The sequence below is a fragment of the Pongo abelii genome, chromosome 10, assembly GCF_028885655.2.
Source record: "Pongo abelii isolate AG06213 chromosome 10, NHGRI_mPonAbe1-v2.0_pri, whole genome shotgun sequence".
NCBI classification, from domain to species: domain Eukaryota; kingdom Metazoa; phylum Chordata; class Mammalia; order Primates; family Hominidae; genus Pongo; species Pongo abelii.
Genome location: NC_071995.2, coordinates 111987327 through 112008626, shown reverse-complemented (window position 1 = coordinate 112008626; position 21300 = coordinate 111987327). Strand labels below are relative to the sequence as shown.

General features: G+C 52.4%; 1 protein-coding gene across 1 annotated transcript in view; it reads left to right on the top strand.

The window, feature by feature from the left end:
- DDX54 (DEAD-box helicase 54) overlaps positions 1–21300 on the top strand; it is a 26875-nt gene that overhangs the window by 953 nt on the left and 4622 nt on the right. Inside the window, exons 2-15 of the mRNA XM_002823782.5 lie at positions 3742–3871; positions 4797–4867; positions 5467–5655; positions 5772–5821; positions 7694–7735; positions 7852–7947; positions 9618–9739; positions 9840–9901; positions 10005–10136; positions 12202–12412; positions 14865–14999; positions 18752–18982; positions 19067–19140; positions 20504–20728. Of these exons, the coding sequence (XP_002823828.2) occupies positions 3742–3871; positions 4797–4867; positions 5467–5655; positions 5772–5821; positions 7694–7735; positions 7852–7947; positions 9618–9739; positions 9840–9901; positions 10005–10136; positions 12202–12412; positions 14865–14999; positions 18752–18982; positions 19067–19140; positions 20504–20728 (1770 nt within the window). The remainder of the gene's footprint in view (positions 1–3741; positions 3872–4796; positions 4868–5466; positions 5656–5771; positions 5822–7693; positions 7736–7851; positions 7948–9617; positions 9740–9839; positions 9902–10004; positions 10137–12201; positions 12413–14864; positions 15000–18751; positions 18983–19066; positions 19141–20503; positions 20729–21300) is intronic.

Below are 21300 nucleotides of genomic sequence, written 5' to 3'. Positions count from 1 at the left end.
GTGTAGCTACGGCTTGCTACAGCCTCCGCCTCCTGGGCTCAAGCGATCCTCCCACGTCAGCCTCTCCGGTAGCTGGGACCACAGACACGTGCCACCACGCCCGGGTAATTTTTAAATTTTTTGTAGAGACGGGGGTCTCCCTATGTTGCCCAGGCTGGTCTCGAACTCCTGGCCTCAAGCAGTCCTCCCACTTCTGCTTCCCAAAGTGTTGGGATTAACAGGCGTTAACTGAGCCCGGCCAGTTTGTGTTTGTTGACCGTTTACTATGTGCCAGGCTCCATGCTAAGAGCTGTACGAACCTTATTATTTAATCCTCACACCAACGCTGTGCTACCACCACCAGCAACTGCCATCTTCATTTTTCCACAGGAGGAAACTGAGGCCTAGAGGGTTAAGAAATAGTCAAAGGCCTGGTGTAGTGGCTACACGCCTGTAAACCCAGCACTTAGGGAGGCTGAGGTGGGAGGATTGCTTGAGGTCAGGAGTTCAAGATCAGCCTGGGCAACATAGGGAGACCCCGTCTCTACAAAAAATTAAAAAATTAGGATGGCCGCGGTGGCTCACGCCTGTAATCCCAGCACTTTAGGAGGCTGAGGCAGGCGGATCACCTGAGGTCGGGAGTTCAAGACCAGCCTGGCCAACATGGTGAAACCCTGTCTTTACTAAAAATACAAAAATAGCCTGGTATGGTGGCATGTGCCTGTAATCCCAGCTACTCGGGAGGCTGAGGCAGGAGAATCGCTTGAAACTGGGAGGCAGAGGTTGCAGTGAGCCGATATTGCACCACTGCACTCCAGCCTGGGTGACAGAGCAAGACTCTGTCTCAAAAAAAAAAAATTAGCCTGGCTTGGTGGCGCCCACCTGTGGTCCCAGCTCCTGGAGAGGCGATGTGGGAGGATCACTTGAACCTGGGCGGCGGAGAGTACAGTGAGCTGTGGCTACACAACTGCACTCCATCATAAGCAACAGAGCAAGACTCTGTCTCCAAAAAAAGAAAAAAAAAAAAAAAAAAAAGGGAGATCCCGTCTTTACAAAAAAAGAGAGAAAGAAGCTTGACCAAGACCTCACAGCTTGTGAGTACAAGAGCCAGGAGATTCAAACTTGGGACTGTCTGATTCCAAGGCCTGTGCCGTTTCCATTACTGAATGCCATGTGTATGCACATGAGGGGATGGGTGTGAGCACCAATGGGGCAGAAGGGCTGTGCCCATTATTTTCCACAGTCTTGCTCCCAGCGGGTGCCTGGCACCAGGTAGGCTCAGGGCAAGGAGATGAGTAAGTGGGCATTTATATGAAGAGAAAGGATCACACTCCAAGGCAGGAACTAGAAGAGACCTCATCCCACCATCCCTCTCTCATCTTCCAGCCTAGCCAGTGCCTGGCACACAGTAGGTGCTCAACAAATGTAGAGAAACTTCTAAAGGTAATGAACAGCACAGGCGGGCAGAGGTGGTTATTACCAAAGAAGAGGAGTCTAAGTGTAGTTCAGACCAAGGGCTTCTCACGGCACTGCCCTGTGTTCAAATTTGGCCCAACCTTGCACTGGCTGTGGGACATTGGAGAGGTTGCTTAACCTCTCTGTGCCCGTTTCCACATCCGTAGAAGGCAAGTAAATGATTATATATGTTTAATAGATTGTTGGCCAGGTGCCGTGGCTCATGCCTGTAATCCCGGCACTTTGGGAGTCCGAGGAGTGAGGATCACTTGACGCCAGGAGTTCGAGACCAGCCTGGGCAACATGCATGGCGAGACTCTGCATCTACAAAAAATACAAAAATTAGCTGGGCATGGTGGTGTGTGCCTGTAGAGTCCCAGCTACTTGGGAGGCTGAGGTGGGAGGATCACCTGAGCTAGGTGAGCCGTGATTGCCCCACTGCACTCCAACCTGGGGGACTGAGTGAAACTCTGTCTCAAAAAAAAAAAAGTGTTGAAAAGACTAAAGGAGGCTGGGCGTGGTGGCTCATGCCTATAATCCGAGCACTTTGGGAGGCCAAGGTGAGCGGATCACTTGAGGTCAGGAGTTTGAGACCAGCCTGGCCAACATGGTGAAACCCTGTCTCTACTGAAAATACAAAAATTAGCCGGGCCTGGTGGCGCGTGCCTGTAGTCCCAGCTAGTTGGGAGGCTGAGGCAGGAGAATTGCTTGAACCCAGAAGGTGGAGGCTGCAGTGAGCCAAGATCCTGCCACTGCACTCCAGCCTGGGTGACTGAACGAGACTCTCAAAAAAAAAAAGAAGATGACTAAAGGACACGCTGTTCATACATTCAGTAGCTATTGCAGGCGTCTGTGTGTCCCAGGCACCTTGTTTTCATGTACCTAGAGCAGGGGTTGGCAGACCTATCAAAGGCCAGATGGTAAATCTTTTTTTTAGGTTTTGTTGGGCCATATAAGATCACTGTCTTTTTTGTTTGATTTCTTTTTCTTCTCTACAACCCTTTAAAAAGTAAAAACCGTTCTAAACTCACAGACTGTTCAAGACAGGCCATGGCTCTGCCCTAGAGGATTGTAGTCAATCTTAGAGGGTCACAGTGAAAAGAACACAGTCTCTGAAGCCAGGGTTCACATCCCCCACCCACCACCTGCTGGCTGTGTGACCTTGGGCACGTCACTTTATCTCTGTGCCTCAGTTTCCTTCTCTGTAAAATGGACAGAACAGTAGTACCCACTTCATCAGATTGTTGTGAGGATTAAGTGGGTTAATTTGTATAATTCTCAGAGCAGCACCTAGCTTATAGTAGATACCTTGTAAGTTTCAACCACTCTTATGAATTGCTGCTCTGTAAATGCTTTTTTTTTTTTCTTTTTTGGTAAAGATGGGGTTTCACCATGTTGCTCAGGCTAGTCTGGGAACTCCTGGGCTCAAATGATCCACCCATCTCAGCCTCCCAGTGCTGGGATTACAGGCGTGAGCCACCACGCTTGGCCATAAATGCTATTTTTAAGAGAAAGGGGACAGCCCTGTAGTCCAAGAAGGTTCCCCAGAGGAGGTGTCTGGATTGGATTTAGCTGTGCCAGGACAAGTGGGTCCTGGGTGAGCAGAAAGGAGGCCAGGCACGAGACAGACCAGAGATCAGAAAGGAGATTGGTTGGCAGCTGATGGGGTGGGGGTAGGGGGCGGGAGAGCTTGGAAAAGTCTAGTACTTCACACATAGTAGGCATTTCGATTGACTCTTTAAAGTATTTAGGAGCTGGGTGTGGTGATTCATGCCTGTAATCCCAACACTTTGGGGGGCCAAGAAGGGAGGAATACTTGAGGCCAGGAATTCAAGGCTAGCCTGGGCAATGTAGTAAGACCTCATCTCTACAAAAAAAATAAATAAATACAAAATAAAAAAATTAGCCAGGTGTGGTAGTATACGCCTGTAGTTCCAGCTACTCAGAAGTCTAAGGTGGGAGAATCACTTGAGCCTAGGAGTTCAAGGCTGCAGTGAGCCATGCCTGCACCGCTATACTCCAGCCTGGGTGACAGAGTAAGACCCTGTCTCTTAAAAAAAAAAAAAAAAGTGTATTTACTTTTGGGATTGGGATTCAAACCGAGACAGTCTATCTGCAGACCCCACTCTAAACTTCTGTCATGTCCTGGCCCAGCCAAAGGAGAACTTATTAGCAAAAAAGTGACGTGATCTGGCAGAAGCATCATTGGCTTGAATGGGGGAGAGAAGGCAACAGCACAGCCCCCTTCCCTGCCTGCTGTGGTCCCACTGTGCCTGGAGTGACACCGCCTCTGTTCTTCCCTCCCAGCTGGGACCTGGCAGACCCCTGCCCACCTTCCCCACCTCAGAATGCACCTCGGATGTGGAGCCGGACACCCGGGAGATGGTGCGTGCCCAGAACAAGAAGAAGAAGAAGTCTGGAGGCTTCCAGTCCATGGGTGGGTGCAACTTGGCATCGGGGACTTTGCGGGAGCGGCAGCGGGGGGTCAACCCCGCCTCTGCACTCCATCACTGATGTCCACTCTGGGCCCAGCGCTGTGGTTGGGTAGACTGGGGTAGCAGATCTGGTCTCCCAGTCATTCAGGGCCTTCTAGCGGGGCAGCGGGCCTGACACAGGAGAGGGCAGTTAGAACAGGCCTGGGGAAAGGCAATGCAGATGCAGGAACAGGCAAAGACAGTCGGGGACTTACTGCATGCAGAGGGGCATTTCAGAAGGAGGGAAAGGATGGAATGGGTGGGTGGTGTGGGGACACCTGGCTGGCCAGAAATAAAGCCTGACTCTCTTACTCTTTACAAATCAGTAGCAGCTGGAGCAAGGATTTAAATATCAAGATAAGTGCTGGGTGCGGTGGCTCATGCCTGTAATCTTAGCGTTTGGGGAGGCAGAGGTAGGATCACTTGAGGCCAGGAGTTCAAGTCCAGCTTGGGCAACAAAGTGAGCTCCCATCCACGCCCTCACCACCAAGAGGGACAAGAGTCCCTCCCCACCACCCAGGTGATTCTGAAGTTCATTCCAGACATCCTCATTGTGTCCACACACACTTACGAGAGGTGCAGGACCTTACCATGCCTAAAACGAAGGCACAGCTTCTTAGTGTCATCTAAGACCCCGTTAGTGTTCAGAGATCTCTGCTGTCTCATGACATCAAGAGTGGGTTCACATCAGAAAATCAGATAAGGTTCAGGTGCCCCAGTCAGATCTGTCTCCTAAGTCTCATTTCACCTTTCAGTTTCTGCTTGATTGCTTTTTTTTTTTCCCTTGCTGTTTATTGTTGATGAAGCTGTCATTTGTCCTGTAAAGTTCTCTGGGGTTGGTGCTGTGGGGACTCCCTCGGCCCCCTGACCGTTTCATGTCGCTCCCAGGCCTGAGCTACCCGGTGTTCAAAGGCATCATGAAGAAGGGGTACAAGGTGCCGACGCCCATCCAGAGGAAGGTGAGGGGTGGGGCGGTTGACGGGTGAGGGCCAGGGAGGAGTGACATGGCCCTCCTCTCTGGCCCCTTGACAGCCACCCCTTGTCCCACCTGTCACATCTGCCCCCTTTACTCTGCTGAAGCCCCAGCTAGTGTGCGCATTTCCTAGGTGGAGAAGGTTGGGCCGAGCTGAGCAGAGACTCTGGGCCTTTCTGCCAGTTGAGCCTCCTGGAGGCTGCCCACAGCTGAGCCTCAGCTCAGGCAGCTCCCAGCCACCTATTATCACCCGGGGCTTGTGATTATTGTTCTTAGACATTTCGCCCAGTGGAAGCCATTTCTCTGGGGTTCTGAGAAGGAGGACTAGACGGGAGGTAGAGTCTGGCTCCCCCGAAGAAGGGTGTTCCAGCAATGGAAAGAATTGGGGTAGTGAGCCGCTCATCCTTGGAGGCATGCTAACAGGCTTTTGAAAGAATGGGCAAGAATAGGCTCAGGGCTGGGTGACAGATGCCTGCCCATTCACTGAGATCTATAGCACGCCCACTCCTCAGGGCCTTGAAGCTCTGGATCACGTGGTGTTTGGGGAGGAGCTGACCTTGACCTTCCCTGCTTGTGCCTCTCCAGACCATCCCGGTGATCTTGGATGGCAAGGATGTGGTGGCCATGGCCCGGACGGGCAGTGGCAAGACAGCCTGCTTCCTCCTCCCAATGTTCGAGCGGCTCAAGACCCACAGTGCCCAGACTGGGGCCCGCGCCCTCATCCTCTCGCCCACCCGAGAGCTGGCCCTGCAGACCCTGAAGTTCACTAAGGAGGTGTGTCTGGGCTTGGGGAGAGGCAGGAGGCGAGGGCTGACTTGGGACCGGACACAGAGGCCACGAGTGTGCTGTCATCTCACCCCTGCCCTCTCTCAATCACTTTCTCTTCTCAGCTAGGCAAGTTCACTGGCCTCAAGACTGCCCTGATCCTGGGTGGAGACAGGTAAGGTCCCTGCACCCCATGCCAATGTCACCACCATGCAGGCACATCTCTGTGTCTCCAGGACATTAGTTTGATTTAAGCTGTGTTGCTTAATAATAGCAGCTTCTGTGCTCATTCAAAAAACCCAACAAGGCCGGGCCCAGTGGCTCATGCCTGTAATCCCAGCACTCTGGGAGGCCGCGGTGGGCAGATCCCCTGAGGTCAGGAGTTCGAGACCAGCCTGACCAACATAGCGGAACCCTGTCTCTACTAAAAATACAAAAATTAGCTGGGCGTGGTGGCGCATGCCCATAATCCCAGCTACAATGGAGGCTGAGAAAAGAGAATCACTTGAAACTGGGAGGTGGAGGTTGCAGTGGGCCGAGATGGCATTACTGCACTCCAACCTGGGCGACAGAGCGAGACTCCAATCTCAAAATAAAAAAAAAAGAAAAAAACAAAAACCCAACAAGGCTGGTCCAGTGGTAGCAGGTTATTAGAACTTACCAACATTAGTGTCATTAAAGTTGGTATACAACCCCCCTCACTGCTAAATTTGACTGGCTTAAGAAAAAAACCTACAAGGGAAATCATGCGATAAAATATTAAAATAAATTGCCCACAGAAGCACTGCCACTCAGAAGTTCTGATGCTCCTGAAATAGAATCGTCAGCTCACAGGACAGACAGGTGTATCTATTTTAATATGCATAATCATGGGCTTGGTTTTGTTTTTGAAAGTTTATTTGAGACAGGGTCTTGCTGTGTCACCCTGGCTGGGGTACAGTGGCGCAATCACAGCTCACAGCAGCCTCAGCCTCCTGGGCTCAAGTGATCCTCCCACGTCAGCCTCCCCAGTAGCTGGCACTACAGGTGTGCACCACCACGCCCAGCTAATTTTTTGTATTTTTTGTAGAGATGAGGTCTCACCATGTTACTCAGGCTGGTCTCGAACTCCTGGGCTCAAGTGATCTGCCACTTTGGCCTCCCAAAGTGTTGGGATTACAGGCGTAAGCCACCACGCCTGGCTGTGGGCTGTTTGAAAGCAGAAAGCATAGGAATTGAGGGATGTTTGTAATAGCTCAGATTCATAAGATGTAGTATCACCTGATGTTCATCTACCACCCTTCCTAGGTAGTAGGTGCCATGTCTGTTTTACAGATGAGCAAAATGAGGGAGTGACAGGTTAGAGTCAGGCAGTGATCCCATGGTAGAGCTGGGATCAGAATCCAGTCTCCTGCCTCGTTCCATGCCTTATCCCACAGTTTATCCCTTAAAGGGCAGCCCCTTTAAGGGAGAAAGTTTAAGGATGCCGCTATTAACACTCTTGATTCTCGGAGAGTTTGCTTTTCAGTGCTTTTGTCTCCATTGTCATTTATTCTTTCTAAAGTTTGTGATTGTCAGAAAGGCCTCCCTGGGCTAGTCCTGGCCCAGGACTATCCTGGCTCCTACAGGTATCCTAAGGGTGCTTCAGGGGAGGACTAAAATTAGGGATTTGTGCCCAGAGGGTTTAAGGACGGGAGCTGACAGAGATCCAGGGAACCTGGGTTCTAGTTGGAGCTGGTAGTTCCAGGGTTAGTTGCTGGGGGCGCTGTGGGTGGAAGGCAGCTTTGTTGCTATCTGGAACAACAGAAGGAGTGAATTGAGGTCTGTAGTTGAGCCCGTCTCTTCGGAGGAACTCTGTTGTAACCATTCTTTTGCATATTTCAGCTTGTATCTCTTGTCAGGGCAATGCCTTTGCCTCATACCTCAGCACTGGCCTTTCCTCAGTTCCAAGCCTCGGGTCTGTGTTCCTTGCCTGGATGGGGTGTGCAGCCTCACCTGTACATTTGGTTATGGGAAGGGAAACCAAAGAGACCTGTTCTATCAAGCTAACCCCTTCTCTCCTCTCTAGGATGGAAGACCAGTTTGCAGCCCTGCACGAAAATCCTGACATGTGAGTTTGTGGATTGGGGATGACTCCCTGAGGTCCCTTTGCAGTGGTGGGGGTGTAGGAGAACTGTGGTGGTGGCCCTGGCCCTGGGGTCACCTGGCCTGTGCACCCTTTTCCAGAATTATTGCCACGCCCGGACGGTTGGTGCATGTGGCTGTGGAAATGAACCTGAAGCTGCAGAGTGTGGAATACGTGGTGTTCGATGAAGCTGACCGGTAAGGCTGCAGGTCCAGCCCTGAGCACTTGTGTCTGAACTGGGAAGGCAGAGGCAGAGGGGTCAACCAGGGGAAGGCTCTGCCGGGAGAGCCCTGTGTGGCCGAGATCGAAGCAGTGTCTCCCCAGATGTGGGCTGCAGACCTCCTCATAAGTGGTGCTGGAGCTCATCTCTGGGGCTCTCTGACCAATATTTATAATTTTGCATTTCAGGAGTATTGAAATGAATAATAGGACATCTAACATGGGATTTATTCATTTATTTATTTATTTATTTATTTATGAGACGGAATCTCGCTCTGTCACCCAGGCTGCAGTGCAATGGCATGATCTTGGCTCATTGCAACCTCCGCCTCCCGGGTTCAAGTGATTCTCCTGCCTAAGCCTCCTGTGTAGCTGGGTTTACAAGCACGCGCTACCACGCCCAGCTAATTTTGTATTTTTAGTAGAGGTGGGATTTCACCATGTTGGCCAGGCTGGTCTTAAACTCCTGACCTCAGGTGATCCACCCACCTCGGCCTCCCAAAGTGCTGGGATTACAGGCGCGAGCCACAGCGCCCGGCCCCTAACATGGGATTTCAAAGAGGTTTTTTAAAAGCACAAAGTTGAGAGCATGGACTCAGGAGCCAGACAGGAATGGGATCAAGTCCTAGCTCTGCGACTTCAGCTCTGTGAATTTGGGCAAATCACTGGGCATCTCTGGGCCTTGGCTGCTTCAACTGCAAAATGGGGATAAAGTAGCATGTACCTCACAGGGGTGCTGTGAGGACCAGAAGACTTGATACTTGTAAAGCTTAGAACCCTCCCTGGCAGAGTTGGGGAGGGGGATGTGGGGGAAGGGGGGAGGGACTGCTATCATTGATTGATTGATGGTGACAGGGTCTTGCTCTGTCACCCAGTTTGGAGCACAGTGGTGTGATGATGGCTCACTGCAGCCTGGACCTCCCAGGCTCAAGGGATCCTCCCATGTCAGCCTTCTGAGTAGCTGGGAATATAGGCATGCGCCACCATGCCCAGCTAATTTTTTTTTTTTTTTTTTTGAGACGGAGTCTCACTCTGTTGCCCAGGCTGGAGTTCAGTGGCATGATGTCGGCTCACTGCAAGCTCCGCCTCCTGGGTTCATGCCATTCTCTTGCCTCAGCCTCCCGAGTAGCTGGGACTACAGGCGCCCGCCACCACGCCCGGCTAATTTTTTAGTATTTTTAGTAGAGACGGGGTTTCACCGTGTTAGCCAGGATGGTCTTGATCTCCTGACCTCGTGATCCGCCCGCCTTGGCCTCCCAAAGTGCTTGGGATTACAGGCGTGAGCCACTGCGCCTGGCCCCAGCTAATTTTTTATTTTTTGTAGAGGTGGGGTCTCGCCTAGGGTGTTCTCGAACTCCTCCCGCCTTGGCCTCTCAAAGTGCTGGGATTACAGGCGTGAGCCTCTGCAGCCGGCCTGGGTTGCTGTCATTTGTTTCAGCATGAGTTTGTAAGAACATAACCAAGACAGATTCCAGATTTCAAGGTTATTGTTGTTTAGGATGAAGTCATGTGATAAGTGTGAGTGGGCTGAGTTAGAGTGAGACAAGCCCTGGGACACCGCAGAAGTTGTGGGGACAAGGATGGCTGAGGTTGGAACTCCAGGGAGTGGAGGCTCCCTCTGACCCGGTCCTGCCCTCTACCCTTCCAGGCTTTTTGAAATGGGTTTCGCAGAGCAGCTGCAGGAGATCATCGCCCGCCTCCCCGGGGGCCACCAGACAGTGCTGTTCTCCGCCACGCTGCCCAAACTGCTGGTGGAATTTGCCCGGGCTGGTGCGTGAGCTGGGGGAGGAGATGGGGGCTGGGGGTCAGGCTGGGGCCTGGGGGTCCAGTCCCTCTGCGACTCTCCCACTTTCCCTCATGTCTCCTGCAGGCCTCACGGAGCCCGTGCTCATCCGGCTTGACGTGGACACCAAGCTCAACGAGCAGCTGAAGGTGAGGCTGCACCTGTCCCATCCCAGGAGGGTGTGTCCAGGTGGGCCCTGCAGGCCCTTGGCCAGGACCCTGTAAGCCAACCCGTGATGCCCTCTCCCTGCAGACCTCCTTCTTCCTCGTGCGGGAGGACACCAAGGCTGCCGTGCTGCTCCACCTGCTGCGCAACGTGGTGCGGCCCCAGGACCAGACCGTGGTGTTTGTGGCCACGAAGCACCACGCCGAGTACCTCACTGAGGTGAGCAGGGTCCTGAGTGGGATGGGCACCTCCTTCAGCTGGAGTTTGGAGCTGCAGTTCCCTGTGCAGTCACTAGAGGACAGCATGAGAGCGGACCGGGAGCCTGGGCCTGGGCTCAAGATGGTCATTTTTATTTTTATTTTTTATTTTTTTGAGACGGAGCCTCGCTCTGCCATCCAGGCTAGAGTGCAGTGGCACAATCGCAGCTCACTGCAGCCTTGACCTTCCAGGCTCAAACGATCCTCCCGCCTCAGCCTCCCGAGTACTTCGGACTTCTGGCGCATGTCACCATGCCCAACTAACTTGTTACTTATTTTTATATTTTGTAAAGATAGGTTCCCATTCGGTTCCCCAAGCTGGTCTTGAACTCCTAGGCTCAGGTGATCCTTCCACCTTGGCCTCCCATAGTACTGGGATTATGAAAACATTTCTTTTTTTTTTTTGGAAATAATGGTGTCTCACTCTGTCGCCCAGGCTGGAGTGCAGTGGCATGATCTCAGCTCACTGCAACCTCCACCTCCCAGGTTCAAGTGATTCTCCTGCCTCATCCTCCTGAGTAGCTGAGACTTCAGGCGCCACCATGCCTGTCTAATTTTTGTATTTCTTGTGGAGACGGGGTTTTGCCGTGTTGGCCAGGTAGGTCTTGAACTCCTGACCTCAAGTGATCTGCCCGTCTCAGCCTCCTAAAGTGCTGGGATTACAGGTGTAAGCCACAGCGCCTGGCCTAAACTTTTTATTGTGAGAAAATTTCAAACCAATTCTAAGATCAGAAAATAATATGATGAACCCCGGGTACTCGTTATCTAGGTACAACTGTTATCAGCTGATAGCTGGTCTTGACCTTCATCCGTTATTTCCCCTTACATCCGGGTTATTTTGAAGCCTGTCCCTGCCATCCTGTTATTTTCCTGTAGATTTTTAGTGTTTGGTTTCTTTGACTTCTTAAGATTGAGGCATGACTTGCATGTAGCAAGCTGTGTGAAGCGCTGTTAGCATGTATGAGTGGCTCAAAGATTTTTTTCATATGTGTTATGCCTGTGTGACCCCCACCTGGGTCAAAGCTTGGGGAGTTGCTGTGCCCTGGAAGGCAGCGGGGCCCCTTTCCGTCGGTGCCTGCCTCCCCATCAGCCACACCTGGATCTGTTATCTGAGGACATGGTTCACTGGGTTTCACTTACTCCACACACAGTTAACAACGCTCCCTCTGTGCAGCTGCTGGGGTCACCAGTGAATAAGAACAAAATAGTAATTTTTAAATAGTTGTTTTTTAGAGACAGAGTTTTGCTCCTTTGGCCAGGCTGGAGTGCAGTGGCATGATCATGGCTTACTGCAACCTCTGCCTCCTGGGCTCAAGTGATCCACCCATCTCAGCCTCCGAAGTACCTGGGACTATAGGCACAAGTCATGCCTGACCATGCCAGCTCATTTTTTATTTCTTTATATTTTTTTTTGTAGAGATGGTGTCGTGCTGTGTTACCCACGCTAGTCTCGAGTTTCTGGGCTCAAGTGATTTTCCAGCCTTGGTTTCTGGAAATGCTGGGATTACAGGCGTAAGCCACCATGCCCAGTTTAAATAGTAATCTGTAAAGAACAGCTAGCACTCTCATGAGTGTCCCATGTTGAGACTCTGTTCTCAGCACTGTGTATACTGACTCATGTGATCCTCATAATAAGGCACAAAGAAGGGGCAGTTATTCGTACAGATGAGGAAAATGAGGCATAGAAAGGTTTGATAACTTGCCCAAGGTCACACAGCTTGTTTGTAGCAGAATCAGGATAAGGCTTGTGCACTGAGGTGGCATTTGCAGCTTCCCTGAGAGGGCCCTCTGCACACATCATCTCTGATCCTCAGACAACCCTGCAGAGAGGTGGGAGGTGTTGTAAGCTCCATTCCTCCCCAAACTGGCGTCACCCAGCAAGCTGGGATTCAGACTGAGGGTGCCAGACTCCAGAACCTGTGGTCTTGTCTCTGCACCTCAGTACCTGTCCCCCGCCATGGTCTGGCTTCCTTTCCTTTCTCCTCCAAGTCTCCTTCTCACTTTGCTACCATCTTTGCTCTGAGCAGCTGCTGACGACCCAGCGGGTGAGCTGCGCCCACATCTACAGTGCCCTAGACCCGACAGCCCGCAAGATCAACCTCGCCAAATTCACGCTTGGCAAGTGCTCCACTCTCATTGTGACTGACCTGGCCGCCCGGGGCCTGGACATCCCGCTGCTGGACAATGTCATCAACTACAGCTTCCCCGCCAAGGGCAAGCTCTTCCTGCACCGCGTGGGTAAGCAGCCCATGGCTGGCCCTGGGGCAGGCAGGGGTGCTGGATCCTGGCAGAAGCCGAGGGTACAAGGCTTAACTCTTGACACTGCACATGGTGTGGCTGTGGGCTCTTTTTTAGAGACAGAGCCTTGCTATATTGCTTAAGCTGGTCTCAAACTCCCGATTGTGCCATTGCGCTCCAGCCTGGGTGACGGAGCAAGATCTTGTCTCAAAACAAACAAACAAACAAAAAAACAATTACTCAGCTTATGGTTTTTTTGACTTTACAGTAGCACCCATACAGCTGTTCTATTTTTTTCTTTCAGTACAGTATTCAATAAGTTACATGAGATATTCAGCACTTTATTTTAAAATCGGCTATGTGTGGGATGATTTTGCCCAAGGGTAGGCTAATGGAAGTATTTGGAGCATGTTCAAGGCAGGCTGGCTGAGCTGCGATGTTTAGTGGGTTAGGTGCCATGCATGTGTTTTTTGACGGCTGTTGGGTTTATTGAGACACAGCCCTTCGTAAGTCACGGAGCAGCTGTGGTCTCATTTCAGAGATCGCTGTCCCCCATTGCTCTCTGATGACATGGCCGTCATTTTGGTGTGTGTCCATTCTTCTGATGTTTCTATTTTAAGTTGTGGTAAAGTAGACATAGCATGCAATTCAGCATTTTGCCATTTCCCAGTGTGCAGTGGAGTGGCATTGAGTCTGTTCACATTGTGCAACCGTCACCACCATCTGTCCCCAAAACTTTTTTTTTTTTTGAGATGGAGTCTTGCTTTGTACCCCAGGCTGGAGTGCAGTGGCGTGATCTCGGCTCACTGCAACCTTCACCTCCCAGGTTCCAGCTATTCTCTTGCATCAGCCTCCCGAGTAGCTGGGATTACAGGTGCTCGCCACCAGGCCCAGCTAAGTTTTTGTGTTTTTAGTAGAGACAAGGGTTTCACCATGTTGGCCAAGGTGGTCTTGTACTCCTAACCTCAAGTGATGCGTCTGCCTCAGCCTCCCAAAGTGCTGGGATTACAGGCGTGAGCCACCGTGCTTGGCCCCAGAACTTTTTCATCTTGCAAAACTGAAGCTCTATCCATCAGACAAAATCTCCTTATTCCCCCCCCACAGCCCCTGGTAACTGTTATTGTACTTTCTTTGCGTTCTTTTAATTCATAAGTGTCATGTGGCAGGCACACTTCCCCCTTGTTGCTGTCTGCTGTCCCCTTGTTTTTCTTGCTGTGTGGAGAGCTGGTTCTGCATGTCCCTAGGGAGGTCCCCAGGACGCCCCCAAAGGGAACTTCTTGTGCCTCACAAGACCAACAGTGCCGGTCAGACAACCTCAAATGAAATCTCCAAATGTCATAACACCTTGTTTTCCCAAGATACAGAGACAAACCAAAATGTAATGCTATGTAGGGATTTATGTACTTCATGCAAAATTGCAATCATATTGGGTGTTCTTTTTTATAACTTGCTTTTTGTTTTTTTCTTTTTACATCACCATACATCACGAATGTTTTTCGTTTACTATGAAATGTCATTCTGTGATGGGTTGGCACATCTTTTCTGTAAGGGGCTAGACATGAAACGTTAGGCTTTGTGGACCATACTGTCTCTGTCATAACTGTTCATCTCTGCTGCTGTCATGCGAATGCCGCCTGTTCATTTACATAGATAATATGTAAACAAATGAGTGTGGCTGTGTTCCAATAAATCTTTATTTACACAGACAAGCAGGGGGCCAGGATCTCACTCTGTTGCTTGGGCTCTAGTGCAGTGGCATGATCATAGCTCACTGTAAGCTTGAACTCCCAGATTCAAGCAATCCTCCCAGCTCAGCCTCCCAAGTACTTAGGGCTACAGGCACACACCATCACATTTGGCTAATTTTCATTTTTTGTAGACATAGGGTCTTGCTATTTTGCCCAGACTGTTCTCGAACTCCTGGCCTCAAGTGATTCTCCCACCTCAGCCTCTCAAAGTGCTGTGATTACAGGCGTGAGCCACCAGCCTGGCCCTGTAGGCTGCAGTTTGCCCACTCTTTTCCTGAGCTGTTTAATTCCCACTGTGTAGCCATCAGCTAATTCACTTATCCAGTCCTCTATCCTTGAGCCTTTAGTTTCCAACTTGGGGCTGTCCTAGTCAGGGCCACACTAAACCTCCTTGTGTGTGAATCTTTGCATCTTTTGGGGGAATTCTCAAAAGTGGGGACACTGAAGAGTTTTGATCATGCTCATGAGCAGGGCCTTGCTGTATTTTTGCTAGTCTCCCAGAGCACTGTGTCAAGCTCGGGCACACTCTCACAGATCAATCCAGGGACCGGGATTGAACTTCCCTGTGCGTAGGTGGGGACAGCAGCTGTGTGAGGTTCGAGGCTTGGCCAGGCTCACCTGCTCAGGGTCTGGCCTGTGGAACTCAGGCTGGGTCCGGGTCCTTCTTCTTTGCTTAATTAAGCTTGAACATCTCCTTGCTGCAGGCCGTGTGGCTCGGGCTGGCCGAAGTGGCACAGCCTACTCCTTGGTGGCCCCTGATGAAATCCCCTACCTGCTGGATCTGCACCTGTTCCTGGGCCGCTCCCTCACCCTCGCTCGACCCCTCGAGGAGCCCTCAGGTGAGTGGAGGCTGGGTAGGGATAGGGGTCCCCATGGAGTTCATGGGCCCTGTTTTGGCTGTGGGAGGCGGCGGGGCTGGGTTTGACCCCAGCAGAAGATGATTCCTTTTATTTATTTTATTGTATTTTATTTGTTTTGTTTTATTTTTTGAGACAGAGTCTCGCTCTGTTGCCCAGGCTGGGGTGCAGTGGTGCGATCTTGGCTCACAGCAACCTCTGCCTCCCAGGTTCAAGCTATTCTCTTGCCTCAGCCTCCCGAGTAGCTGGGACTATAGACGCCCACCACCATGCCTGGCTAATTTTTTATTGTATTTTTAGTAGAGACAGGGTTTCACCACGTTGGCCAGGCTGGTCTCGAACTCCTGACCTCAAGTGATTTGCCCACCTCCCAAAGTGCTGGGATTACAGGTGTGAGTCACTGCGCCCGGCTGATTCCTTTTATTTTTTAACGAGACGGGGTCTTACTCTTGCTCAGGCTGGAGTGCAGTGGTGCGATCATGGCTCGCTACAACTTCCAACTCCTGGGCTCAAGCAAGCCACTGTCCCTGGCTAATCCCTCTATTTTAAACTCAGGATTTCCACAACAATCCAGATTTCTGGTATCTACTGGGAAATGGTTGGATCTGGGTGCTAAGCCGTGGCACCCCCTTTAGACAGGCTTCCTGGTCCCCTGCAGCCCCTGCCTGCCTCCCCTTCCTGTCAGTGTGGCCTGCCCAGCCCCTGCAGGCATCTAGTGTGTGACCCTATACTTGACTGAGTTTTCAGGGGAGCGCAGCGGAGGGAGAGAGAGGCTGAGGCTCATTCAGACCAAGCCCACAGGACATTTTTTATTTATTTATTTATTTATTTATTTATTTATTTATTGAGACAGAGTTTCGCTCTTGTTGCCCAGGCTGGAGGGCAATGGCGCGATCTTGGCTCACCACAACCTCCGCGTCCCGGGTTCAAGCGATTCTCCTGCCTCAGCCTCCCGAGTAGCTGGGACTGCAGGCACACACCACCACGCCCAGCTAATTTTGTATTTTTAGTAGAGACAGGGTTTCACCATGTTGGCCACGCTGGTCTTGAACTCCTGATCTCAGGTGATCTGCCCACCTCGGCCTCCCAAAGTGCTGGGATTACAGGCGTGAACCACTGTGCCAGGCCGCCCACAGGACATTTCTGTATACATCCTAGAGTGGGAATGCATGGGACAGACAATAGCAATCACCATGACCTCCATCTGTGGGCCTCCAACTATGGGCCTCCACCTGCAGTCCTCCTGGTTCCCGGGCCCTGGACACATCTTGTCTCATTTGTCCATCTGTGCTGGAGGGAGGGCTGTCATCACCTCTGCTTCACAGATGAGAGAACGGCTCTGACAGGCCTACCCGCATGCACACAGCAGGGAGGTGGGGAGCTGAGATTCAGGCCCCGCCCAGAGCCCTGAGACTCAAGCTCAGAGAGCTGAGGCGGCCTCCTTCGGACAGCCCAGCCAGCGGTCAGCAGAGAGCGCAGCCCTCAGAGCTCCGGGCCCCCTCCGCCTCGGCTGTTCACTCTTGGCTGCCAGTGGTGATCTCTGTCCAGGCCATGGCCCCCTCAGGTGACCGTGTGGCCCTGCAGTGTCCCAGCCCATGCCTGGAGGCAGCTGGAAAGCAGACACCACAGCGGAAAGTCTGGGGTCAGATGCGAGGGCATAGGAAAGGGCTGCGGGGCCTGGCCGGGTTGGGGGCAGCCTGTGCAGTCACGGGAGGTGGAGGCCTCAGTCGGGCACCATGCAGGGGTGAATTGGAAGGGGCACCTAAAGAGCATTTCAAAGCATTTTCCTGGGGGCAAAGCCGAGAGTGCAAGGGCCAAGGGAAGGAGGTGCCAGCACAGCCCCACCCGGCAGCCCCAGGGGCCCGGTGACAGGCAGGAGCAGGAGGAAATGGACCCTGCGCCCAGGTCCTGCTCAGGGCCAGAGGCAGCACGCAGCCCCGTACAGGCTTTACAGATCTGCAGCCTCTTGGGTTGAGAGCTGTGCATGGGCATGGGAGGGGCAGAGGGAGGGAAGGAGCCTCCCCCAATGTCCAGGCAGAAACCACCCCCGGTGCAGTTAGCTTTTAGGGAGAGACATCCTGCATTTGCTCCAGAGCTAGCCGGGGGTCACCAGGGCCCAGCACCTGCTTAATCTGGAGAGATGGGAAGAGGGCAGGCTCCTGACCCAGTGCAGGGTTTGGTTTCCGACCCTGACCCTTACCATGTGCCCCTTGGCAAATCTCTAAACCTCCAGGAGCCTCAGTTTCCTCATCTCTAAAATGGACTCATCAGGGCCTTTCTTGCAAGATTGGCCAAATGTTGGTAATTAACGCTGGGTGATGGGCCCATAAGGTCCATCACACTCTTCCCTCGGCTTTTTGTTTTTCTTTCGTTGTTTTGCTTTTTTATTTTATTTATTTATTTTTTTTTTGAGAGGGGCTCACTCTGTCACCCAGGCTGGAGTATAGTGGCATGATCACAGCTCACTGCACCCTTGACCTCATAGGCTCAAGCAATCCTTCCACCTCAGCCTCTTGAGGAGCTGGGAATACAGGCAGGTGCCACCATGCCTGGATAATTTTTTAATTTTTTGTAGAGATGGGGGTCTCACTAGGTTGCCCAGGCTGGTCTTGAACTCCTGCACTCAAGCGATCCTCCTGCCTTGGCTTCCAAAGTGCTGGGGTTACAGGTGTAAGCCACCATGCCTGGCTTACTGTTGTATATATTTTGTAGTAAAAAGTTAGAACATGACGACAAAAGAAAACAGGTACTTTCCTCATAGGTTCAGTGTGAGGTAAAGGAGATGATGATGATGGACTCAGCACAGTGCTTACACATAGGAAGCCTCTGTCCCCGGCATCCTCTGCTCTTAACTGTTGCTGTTACTTATTACCATAAGTATCGCTGTTGTTAGTACGGACTCTGCCTAGATTGAATCCTGTCTCTGCAACTGACTCATTTGACAGTCCTGGTAGTAATTGAACCTCGCTAAGCCTCAGTTTTCTTATCTATAGAACAGGGTTGCTGTGGAAATTGAATTTCTAATGCTGGAGTCAGCATAGTTGCTGTTTGTTTTTTGTTTTTAAGAGAGACAAAGTCTTGTTCTGTCACCCAGGCTGGAGTGCAGTGGCACTATCATGGCTCACTGCAGCTGTGAGCTCCCAGACTCAAGTGATCCTCCTGTCTCACCCCCTGAGTAGTTGAGAGACTACAGGGGCACACCACCATGCCCGGCTAATTTTAAAATTTATTGTAGACATGGAGTGTCACTACATTGCTCAGGCTGGTCTCCAATTCCTGGCCTCAAGTGATCCTCCTGCCTCAGCCTCCCAGAACTCTGAGATTACAGGCATGAGCCACTGCGCCCGGCCAACAAAGTTTTTTTTTTAGAGCCAGATAGTACATATTCTAGGCTGTGTGGGCCTTGTGGTCCAGGGTGGCTCTTCAACCCTGGCCTTGTAGTGCAAAAACAGCCAGAGACCATGCGTAAACGAGTAGTGAGCTGTGCTCCCGTAGAGCTATTTCCAGAAGCAGCAGGCAGCTGGCCGGCCGGCTGCAGTTTGTTGACCCCGGTCAGTGTATTCAAGTGTCTGGCTCTCTAGCTCCTCCGTAAGTGCTGGTGTTCTTTGCAGTGATTATTTTGTAGCCATTTACCTGTGATTCAGGGGCCAGGGTGAGGCCCAGGAGTGGTGGTCGGGCAGTGGACAGGCGGGTCAGGCTGAAAGACCTCTGAAAAGGTGCTGTGTGGGGTGCAGGTGTGGCCGGTGTGGACGGCATGCTGGGTCGGGTGCCACAGAGTGTGGTGGACGAGGAGGACAGTGGCCTGCAGAGCACCCTGGAGGCATCGTTGGAGCTACGGGGCCTGGCCCGCGTCGCCGACAACGCCCAGCAGCAGTATGTGCGCTCGCGCCCGGCGCCCTCGCCCGAGTCCATCAAGAGGGCCAAGGAGATGGACTTTGTGGGGCTGGGCCTGCACCCCCTCTTCAGTGAGTTCTTCTACAAGGCAGGGGGTGGCAGGTGGGCCTTACTGACCCCACCCACAGCCTCACACCTCGCTGCTTTCCTACCAGGCTCGCATTTTGAGGAGGAGGAGCTGCAGCGGCTGAGGCTGGTGGACAGCATAAAGAGCTACCGCTCCCGGGCGGTGAGTGGGGCTGGGTGGAGACCACGCTCTGAGTCCTGGCTCAGTGGAGCCCAGAGACAGATAGGCTGTGGCCTGGAGTCACACAGTGACAACAGTGGTGCCAGGACTCAGATTGCACTCCTGACCCCCAGCAGGAGCCCAGCAGAGATTTTCATCTGAGCTTATAGCTTCTTAACCTGCAGCCTTGGCTCTTACAGCCTCTCTTGAGCTACACCTTGTTCTGGAGCCATCCCTGCTGGCCCACAGCAGGTCCTATGGGGCAGCCATTCCCTAGCACTTACAGATGGCTCACAAGGGGAAGTGACATGCTCCTGGTCTGTTAGAGGCCTGAAGAGCTGGCTTTCCTGAGCTTCCTTCTCTCCTTCCCAACTGTTGACTCCCATTAGGCACCCCATCTTGTGCATATGGAAGGGGATGCACAAAAGGAAAGACCTACCCAGGAGTGAGTAAGCCTGCCAGTCAGCTAGGATCAAGAGGGGAGCTGGAGAGAGTGTCATGGTTAAGAGCACCGGTTTTGAAGTCAAATGGACTGGGGTTGACAAGCTATGGTTTTTCCTAGCATGTGACCATGGGCTGGTTACTCAGCCTCTCTGGGTTTTTGTTTGTAACAGGGTCTTGCTTTGTCACCCAGGCTGCAGTGCAGTGGTGCAATCATGGCTCACTGCAGCCTTGACCTCCTGGGCTCAAATCATCCTCCTATCTCAGCCTCCTGAGTAGCTGGGACTACAGGTGCATGCCACCACACCCAGATAATTTTTTAAATTTTTTGTAGAGATGAGGTCATGCCATGTTGCCTAGGCTGGTCTCAGACCCCTGGGCTCAGGTGATCCTCCTGCCTCAGCCTCCCAAATTGCTGAGATTACAGGCGTGAGCCACAGTGCCTGGCCTGGGTCTCTCTTTGTGTTTTTGTTTTGTTTTGTTTTTGAGATGGGGTCTCGCTCTGTTACCCAGGCTGGGTTGCAGTGGTGTAATCTCGGCTCACTGCAACCACTGCCTTCTGGGTTCAAGTGATTCTCCTGCCTCAGCCTTCTAAGTAGCTGGGACTACAGGTGCCCACCACCACACCTGGCTAATTTTTATATTTTTAGCAGAGATGGGGTTTTGCCGTGTTGGCCAGGCTAGTCTCGAACTCCTGACCTCAAGTGATCCGCCCGCCTTAGCCTCCCCAAGTGCTGGGATTACAGGCATGAGCCACTGCGCCTGGCCTGGGTCTGTCTAACTGTGAAGTGCAGATAATGAGAGTGCCCACCTTGGACATTGGGGAAGACTTGGGGAAGAACGCCCATAGGGAGCCCACCAAGTGGTAAGGGTGGGGTTGGGGGTAGGAGGCCAGTGGGCAAAGGACTGGGTGTCCCCTCTACAGACTATCTTTGAAATCAATGCCTCCAGCCGAGACCTGTGCCGCCAGGTGATGCGCGCCAAGCGGCAGAGGGACCTCAAGGCCATCGCCCGCTTCCAGCAGGAACAGCAGGGGCGGCAGGAGCAGCAGGAGGGCCCAGTGGGCCCAGCCCTGAGCCGCCCAGCACTGCAGGAGAAGCAGCCTGAGAAGGAGGAGGAGGAGAAAGAGGAGGCGGGAGAGAGTGTGGAGGTACAGGTTCCACCCGGGGGACCCTGGACCTGGGGTATGGGGAAGGAGTGGCTAAGTCCCAGCAGCCCATGAGGCTGTCCTAGGATCTTTGAGCAGTGGATGGAGGTGGATGCAGTCAGCTTCCCATCTGCAGAGTCGGGGCATGGTTCTTGTCCACCATCCCTCGTTTAAAACTCTGGGGCCAGATCTTTAGCCTGAAGAGCTGTGGTACGACATGACACCCTCAGTGGGGTCCGGGGCATCATCAGCCACCAAACACATCAGGGCTTCTGCAGTGAGACGTGCGGGTCTCCACTCAGAAGGAGGACCATAAAGTGTCCCATTCACCTGGTGGGTGGGTCCTGGGCCTGTGTGTCCCCCAGGATGTCCCTCTCTCATGTTTTGTTTGGACAGAGGGTTCAGTAGCCAAGAGGACCAGTTGGAGACCCCTGGCCTAGTCCGCGTTGTTCAGAGCAGGCCAGGCGCAGAGAGGGGCAGAGCCGGCTGTCACACAGCCTGGGGCGCGGAGCTGGAATGGGGAGTTGGGTCTCCCCCGGCCGGCACTCTCCTCCTCACCCAGCTGTCCTGCCTCT